Raw genomic sequence first — 8,781 nt, 5'->3', positions numbered from 1 at the left:
CCTGGTTTTCTCAGTGGTTTATAAGGTTTATAATTTACTGCTATCCCGTTCTTTCTTACTTGCTCCTATTTTATATCTATATGTTTTGTCTTCCACAGTGAGAACCATGGCTCTCACCACTATCAAAACATTTACTTGCTCAATCTTATATCTAAAGTAATTTCAGAATTATTTTACCTATACTACTACCAAAAAACCCCCACCAAATCCCACAAAAAAAAAAACCTAAAAAAGATAAGAATTTGTTTGTAACTCTCCCCTTTCTCCTAGCTACCCTAAATTGAGGGTATATAAATCAAATAATGGTTTTATAACTAACTTGCATTAGGGCTTTTTTTTTTTTTTAATGTTTTTATTGATTTTAGAGAGGAACAGATAGAAATGTCAGTTGGCTCATTCACGCCCCTTACTGGTGATCAGGTCCCAAAACTAGGCATGTGCCATGACCTGGAATCAAACAGGTGACCTCTTGGTGCATGGGGTGATGCTCAAGCCACAACTGAGCCACACTGGCCATGCACATTAGTTTTCTTTTTCCCCTTCAGTGGGTTAAAGTATTCATTCCAAAAATGATTGAATTAGTATGCTTTTAATTTTAGATTTTTCCCTCTTTCCCATTCTTGTTTTAATTTTTAAAAAATGTAGATTGTTAACATTTTTTCAGAGTCAAAACTATGTAATAAGATGTACTCCATGAAATATTCCCCCTTTTAAAAAGCCTTTCTATTACTTCTATAGGTAACCAGCTTTATTGTTTTCTATGTTATCCTACCTATGCATTTTTTTGGTAACCATAAACAGATATGTGTTTTCTTATTTCCATTTCTTATACAAAAGTAACATACTAAATATGCTTTTTTGTACCTTGTAAAGAGTTTAAGACATTTGGCACTTTATCCATAATTAACGATTTTGGGAACCTACTGTAGGCAAATGGGAACATTTTTTGGATTGTGCATTTCATGAAAGAAGTGAACAACCAAATGGCAGGCATGGCAAGTATGCAGTTAGACTTCAGGAACCATTGGAAGTTGATAGCTGAATGTCTTCAGTACTGTAGTTACCTCTTGGTCTTGCTTATCTCTGTTGTATTGACTACATTTTGTTTCAGTTTTGTGCTTTCTCACTAAAATAGTAAATATGCTGTCAACAACATTTGAATTTTATCAGCATCCATCACTTTTCCCATTCCTGATTTTTTTTTTTTTAATCTTCACCCCAGGAAATTTTTCCACTGATTTTTAGAGAGAGTAGAAGACAGAGGGAAAGACAGAAATATCGATGAGAGAGAAACACATCAATTGGTTGCCTCCTGCACGAGCCCCAACCAGGGCCTGGGCCAGGGAGAAGCCTGCAACCGAGATGAATAGTAGCATTCCTTTTTTTACATATGTATAATATGGATATACTTTAGTTTATTCAGCCAACTTCCAGTTTCTGCAAACCCTCTTAATTACAAAAGTGTGAAAAGGGAAAATTCCAGGAGATTTCTAACTATATTTTATCATTTTGGTTTCTTTAATTTTTTATGAAATATTAGCTCCATCTTTAACGTAAGCGTTAGTTCTATGAAGGAAGAGATCTGTTCTGGTTTACTAACCTTCTACTTCCTCACCTAAAACAACAATTTTTTTTAATTGTATGAATAACAGCTGGATTTGAAATTACTCTGATATATTTATTCTGATATATTTAAAAGATATCCTTAATGACCTGATACTTGATTTTTGGAATTTTATTCCGATGGATCATTTGAGAATGCCATAAATTCCTGTTTCTATCAGGTGTTAGTATTTGCATTTGCATTAAGTAGTTTTACGCTGGGGCATCATTGGTAGGTCTAAAGGTTAAACATGAGAAAGGGGAGAAAAGATGTGAAAAAAGGAAATTGATGGTGTGGGGCTTGCCTTAAATTAGATTTGAAGAAATAAGGCTTCAGAGTTATATAATTGCAAAATGAAATTTATAATGCCTTATAAGTAGAAAGGTTCAAATATAAATATAAACATCTTTTTACTTAAAGCATTTGGAGTGAATGGGAATGATAGCTGTAAGAAGGTTAAATGGTAACTTACCTAAATGATTAAAAATGTGCTTTACACTTTAAGAGTAATGCAAGTGAAATATGAATATACTTAAATTCTGTTCATAAAGAAAATAGGTTACGTAAGTTGTTTCTTTTACCCATTGAAGATAGTGTTATTTGAAATACAGATTGTAGGCAGACTTTTTATTAGAGTTTCAAAAATGTATTTGTCAGTTCTTGCTAATGCCCAACATTGTGTTTCATGCTTTGATTTAAAATTTACATCATTATAGTGAGAATAGAAATGCAGATAGCTATATAATTTCTCGTTAGTGATGTTTTGATGAACTACATTGTTGGGAAACTTTTCTACCAGGATTAGAAATGATACCGTGTAGCGTAAGAAGGTGTTTGATGATTCTATATTAGTGAATTACTGTCTGAAAATGTTACTAGATACAAACAAAAGGAAATAAAACCTGCTAGACTTAAAGTCTGAAATTTGGAAGGAGTCTTGGGATAAAGGTTAGGAGAAGTGTTGGCTTAAAGTACAGGAGGATTAAATAAACTTATTCTCAGAGAGGAGGTTGGTGGAGGATACCTGTTGAATGTGACATTTGTGTGTAATGATGGATTTTCCACGATATTCATGCCAAGAGAGAAATTTTCGTATCTTTGGCTAGCAGGTCCTGGATTCAGAATGCTTAATAAATAACTATGGCTGAACAGGCCTCTAATTTGTCTTACCGAGAGATGGGAGAGGTCTCTTTGGGGAGCTAGGACTGTTAATTTTGTCCTCATTATATTAGATTTCACAATGGACTAAACGATATGGGAAGTCTGGGGTGATCTTTTTAAGGCTCCTAAAAGCAAACAAGCCAAACCTCTGCTTATTGATAGTTGAAATTCTTTAGTTAGGAAAAGGCCTTTTAATTCTTCTCTTTGTATATATTTTAGACTGTTGCATGAAAGACTGGTGTCTTTTCAGGACTGATTTCAGTGATTACACCTTGGTACAGATATGCCAGTTGTTAAAATATTGAAATAATTTTGCCATGATTTGTAAATAGCTGTTACCCCGAAAGGTGGATGGACTTCTACTTTCCCCACCTTAGTACTTTCTTCCTGAGGACCGCCCTACCATCACCTTGTACACAGCAACTAAAAACTTAAGGGCAGTGGACGAAGGAGGGCTCATATTGCTGTTGATTATTCATTGCTTGTGCTTTACTAATTACTAAATATTCCAAATATCACTCCTGGGTATACACATGAAGGAAAACTCAAGATTGAGAAGTGCAAAATGAAAAAAAGGTTTTTGGTAAACAACAGTGCACCTCAGAGCCTTTAATATGCAATAGTTATTGTGCCCCTCTGGGAAGGGTAGCACAAGAGCATTTCACACTCTCTTGACCAGGGAACTCCTTTGTAGAAGACCTACAATCTTACAGGACTCTGGTTTCTGCAGAATACACCATATGAAGGGCTGCTCTCTTGCAGTCTATTAATGTATATTTACATCAGTGTTAAAACAGTGCTGGGAATATTAACGTGCATAGACAGGTTTTTTATTGTTAAGGAATTTAAAATGTGAGTATTTCTAATGATACATGTTCATAATTCTATGTGGTAATTAGATGACTGACTGAAATCTGTTCCTTTTTGGTTTATTATGGGGAGAAACAAAATTTGGAAAAGTTTGTGCTTCTGAAGTTGTGAAAGGAATCTTCACCAATTCAGGAAAATAGTGCAGAAAGAGTATAACTGGATGACAAACTGCTTGCATAAGTGATTATTTTTAAGGACTGGGTCAATACAGAGTTGTTCTTAGAAGTATTTTTATTTTATAGAAGGTAGGTACCGTTCATATGATTTATGATTGTTTAAAAAGACCTGGAATTTGTGATAAATGAACATTATTTACAGAAAATTTGGATATCATTGTCTAGTAACTAGTGTCTGCTGCTTGCACCTAGTGAATTAGACGCCTACATAATACTTAATGTATTTTTGTGTTTACTCTAATTTGAAAATAGTCCTTGTCAAGTATGAGGACTTTGGATATGATCATTCAAATAGCTTAGCAAATATTTGAGGGTATAACAAGTAAGAGTAGAGTTATATCCTCGGGAGATAAGACAACAGTGAGCATGCCTTCAATTGAGACTAGGTTGTTGAAAAAGACTGCATCCATATGAACACAAAAACAAGATAGTAAAAGGTACAAGTCCCAAAATGGTATAAGCAATAAAGTTTGTTGGAAGACTCACTCTGAGCCTTGGTGGTCAAGGAAGATTTAATGGAAACTGACCTTGAAGAATGAGTAAAATCAAATAAATCAGGTCAAGGCAAAGTTGTTTCCTTCATGTGTTTTGATTGGAAGAGATGAAGGGAGGAAAGAAGAGAGGAATAGGAGCAATGGCCTAGCTGGAATAAGTGTTTGGTAAAATTAGGAGGGTAGAAATTGACTAGGTTGATTATACTTTCCACATAAAACTAAGACGTAAAGGGAATGAGATTCTCTTGGATTGTTTAATAGAGGGTGATGTGGCAAGAATGTCCTTTTATAAAAATTAAATGTAGTGGCAGCCTGTGAGATGGTTGGAAGGAAGAGTGTTATCAGATAAAGCCTATATCTCAGCTGAATCTCCATTTCATTAACATTATATGTTCCCACCCTGCATTTCTATTGGATATCAAAGTAGGGGGACTTGATCGAAATAGGCATGGTCTGTGTTTATTTTTTTTAACTAAAAGGGCCAGCGAGTCCTTTGACCGCTGACCTTGGTCCTGAATGATAGCTAAAGTGCGATTTCTTTGAGAACTGGCTTGGAGTGAGTTATGCTGCATTCCGAAGGGTTGAGCAGCAACCAGTTTTAACTAATACAGTGCCTGGAAACTGCAAGATATTCTTGCTCACATCTATTGGTAATTAAGAGCATGGATTATGGGGCCAATATACTTGGAATGCACATCTTGGCCTGGCCACTTATCTATGTAAGTTACTTAACACATTGCAGTCGGATCAAGATAATTCTCGCTTCATATTACACAGTGTTTTACAAAGTATCATACTTTAAAAAGATATTAGCTTGTAAGAACGTGTAATAAATAACTTCAAAATGCAATGGCTATTTAATTTTAAGGCATGTCTTTAACATTTATGTAAAACGTTTTTTGTACCGGTTCATTAGAAACTTACCTGGCCACTGGGTAAAGCTAGCAATAAAACTACTGGTCCGAAATGTGTTAACTTCTCTGTGCCTTAGTATCCTCCTCGTAAAAGTGTGCATATCTCGGGGTTGTTGTGAGAAATGAATCAGTCCGTGTAAAGTACATGTACAGTACTCTATAACACTATAGTTAATCATTATTATTGTCCATATATACAGGGGTAGGCAAAAGTAGGTTTATAGGTGTAATACAAATAAAATAATGTAATAATAATACAAGAATAAACTGTTTCATGTACTCACAATTGTAAACCTACTTTTGCCCACCCTGTATTTGTCTATATGCTCACCTTGGAGGGAATCCAAGAGAAAGGTGATTGGTTTTGTTGCATATTTTTCTGTATGTTATAATCAAATACATTCTATTGCACACTATTTTGTCAGCCTCTGTAGTCAAGTTATTGGTGACAAGTTTGCATCTTAAAAGAAACAACTGTTTAACAGCAGAACCTTAAGCATAATCTAATTGCTATATGGAATTTAATTAGCTGTGGTTCCAAGGAAGGTGTGTCTTAGAGAAATGGGTCTTGTAAAATTTTAAGTTTACAGTTCCTATTTTCATTGTTTGTACATCTGATAACATAAATATTAAGTGTGTGTGCATTTCTAAGTATTTAATGCTTTCATCTTTTTTTCTCCATATTAAAGCATGAAATAATCCCATTTTTCAAGATTATTTAGGAGTTGTAATCATCGCTCAGCACCTAGGACAGCACCCAATGTAACAGTATGCTTGAACCTCTGGCTTGAGGTTTGTTTGGGTTTGTGTTCTGAATTTGGAAGAAAAGAAGAGAAAGTTTTTGGGAAAGTTTAAAATCCTTGTAAGCACTTAATCTCAACGTGTATGAAATGCAGAATCCTTTCATGGCTTTGTTTCAAAATGTTTTACACTGGCTATAGACCCCACTTCATGAAGTAGTTTGAGTTAAAATGATCTAATATTTGTGTTTTAACTTTCAGCTTTGTGTTATTCTTGGAAAATTTCGCACCACTTGTGAATTCCTTGAACCTGGGCATTGCAAACCCACTTCTGTTGGGCCCATCTCCTTTGCACATTGCTCAGATTAAGACTCAATTGGCGCTTCAGCAGCTGAATGCCGTTGCCTCACATAGTTCAACACCACCTTATACTTTATTAAATCACGCTTTCTTGAAAATAGCCATGTCGAGACCCAGGTTTAATCCTCGAGGAAACTTTCCACTTCAGAGACCACGAGCACCTAACCCTCCTGGGATGAGGCCTCCAGGACCATTTATGAGGCCGGGAGCTATGGGTCTTCCAAGATTTTACCCAGCAGGGAGAGCCCGTGGAATTCCACCCAGATTTGCTGGCCATGAATCTTATCAGAACATGGGACCACAGAGAATGAATGTTCAGGTAACTCAGCACCGAACTGATCCAAGATTGACCAAAGAAAAATTGGATTTTCATGAAGCACAACAAAAGAAAGAGAAGCCTCATGGTAGCCGGTGGGATGATGAATCTCATATACCTGCATCAGTGGGAGTGAAACAGAGTCCTATAACACAGGTTACAGAGCAGAGTCCTAAAGTGCAGAGCCGCTATACAAAAGAGAGTGCCTCAAGTATCTTAGCAAGTTTTGGATTATCTAATGAAGATTTAGAAGAACTCAGTCGCTATCCTGATGAACAGCTAACTCCTGAAAATATGCCATTAATTCTGCGGGATATAAGAATGCGAAAAATGGGGCGCCGATTACCTAATTTACCTTCTCAGAGCAGAAGTAAAGAAACACTTGGTAGCGAGGCAGTTTCAAGTAATGTGATTGATTATGGGCATGCAAGCAAATATGGCTATACAGAAGATCCACTTGAAGCACGTATTTATGATCCTGAAATTCCAACTGATGAGGTCAAGAATGATTTTCGGTCACAGCAGAGCATTTCTGCATCTGTTTCTGCACCAAATGTGATATGTAATTCTATGTTTCCTGTTGAAGATGTGTTTCGACAGATGGACTTCCCCGGTGAGTCCTCCAATAATCAGTCCTTTTTCCCAGTTGAGAGTGGAACTAAGATGCCAGGCTTACACATTACAGGAAGACAGCCAGTCCTTGAACCTGTAAAATGTGTCAGCCAGTCCATTAGCCAAACAGTTAACCAGGCAATGAGTTGGTCTCTGATTCCTCCATCTATGAACCAGCAACCTTTTTCATCGGAATTAATTCCAGCTGTAAGCCAGCAAGAGCGGATCCCACGTGAGCCTGTGATTAATTCATCTAATGTCCACAGACCAGGAGGAAATAAAAAGAATTATCAGTCGGAGGCTGACATCCCCATTCGGTCTCCCTTTGGGATTGTGAAAGCATCCTGGCTCCCCAAGCTTTCCCATGCTGATGTCCAAAAGATGAAGAGACTCCCAACTCCTTCTATGATGAATGACTATTATGCAGCATCTCCAAGAATATTTCCACATTTCTGTTCTCTCTGTAACGTAGAATGTAGTCATTTGAAGGTGAGTGTTTTTAAACATCACTGTATAATGATACACAGCGCCCAAGTTTCCACTATTCTCAAGTACATTGGTGTTAACTAGGCATTAAGGAAATAGCAGAAGTTAATTTTGATTGCAACATCAACACTTAGTTGTAATCTAAGTAGTCCTGGCCTAAGTACTGAATTGAGTGTTAGGCTTTCTGTATTCCTGTAACTGGGCACACTACATGGTTCGTCTATTTATTTTGAACTTTTGATTAGTTATCCCAGAAATTTATGCAGCATAAAATTTATATAACATAAACTGTATCCTTATAAGACAATGTCACATAAGTCACTTTAAATAAGAGAATCTATTGGTATAAAAATAAAAAGTTGGAATATAACATTTGTACTATACACTTTGAAGAGACAGTATGTTGTAGCCTTGCATGTATCTATGTGTCTTGGGCTAAAGACAATGTCAATTTAATAATTTTCTGACTATCTGGTCTAGGATTTTTAGTGTTTTATGAGAAGGAGCTTCCTAACTTAATCATAGAAAAATTGAGTCGAGTTATTTGGAGACTAATTGTGGGGTCAGCAAATAGAGTGTAAAATGATAAAAATTTAGAGAGAAATATTTAAAAAATAAAGAAGCCTTAAGTATCTTCATGGTTAGTACAGTTAGAAGGAAGCGTTTTACAGAGGTGCTGAGGAGTAATGTAGAATACTGTTAGTAATCATTGGTAGATTTGAGTAGGAATTTCCAAGTATGTTTTATTTACTTATATATATTTGGAAACCACTGTTTCTTCTACTTACTGATGTGATTTGTAGATTCAGATCATAAATGACCAAGAAGAAATGTACTTCTCATGGTAATAAGCATTGATTCAAGGCCATAGCATTGTATACTTTGAATAGGCTTAAAAATCTATAGGTATTAATTCTCTTGTTGTTTTTTCTCCTTCCAATGCTGCCTTTTTATTGTCTATTACCCACTCATCAGGTTTCAGCCAACAAGAATCTGATACCTAGAGCTGATGCTTTTGTCATAAGGTTAACTCCAGCAAAGGAAAGCAG

The 8,781-nt window shown here is 35.9% G+C and overlaps 1 protein-coding gene across 3 annotated transcripts in view; it reads left to right on the top strand.

Annotated features, from left to right (window-relative positions):
- Positions 1-5,900: 5,900 nt before the first annotated feature.
- Positions 5,901-8,781, top strand: part of ZNF638 (zinc finger protein 638) — a 66,146-nt gene continuing 63,265 nt past the window's right edge. For 2 of the 3 annotated variants that reach the window (XM_014540933.1, XM_014540932.1), the window contains exon 1: positions 6,187-7,735. In XM_014540933.1, coding sequence (XP_014396419.1) covers positions 6,422-7,735 — 1,314 coding nt within the window. In that variant the 5' untranslated portion in view covers positions 6,187-6,421. Of the gene's footprint in view, positions 7,736-8,781 lie in introns of all 3 variants that reach the window. The other variant, XM_005867777.2, reaches the window with a different exon arrangement.

The sequence above is a fragment of the Myotis brandtii genome, unplaced genomic scaffold (assembly GCF_000412655.1).
Source record: "Myotis brandtii unplaced genomic scaffold, ASM41265v1 scaffold251, whole genome shotgun sequence".
NCBI classification, from domain to species: Eukaryota; Metazoa; Chordata; class Mammalia; order Chiroptera; family Vespertilionidae; genus Myotis; species Myotis brandtii.
Note: the sequence above shows the minus strand (reverse complement) of the source record. Positions and strands in the feature narration are given on the sequence as shown.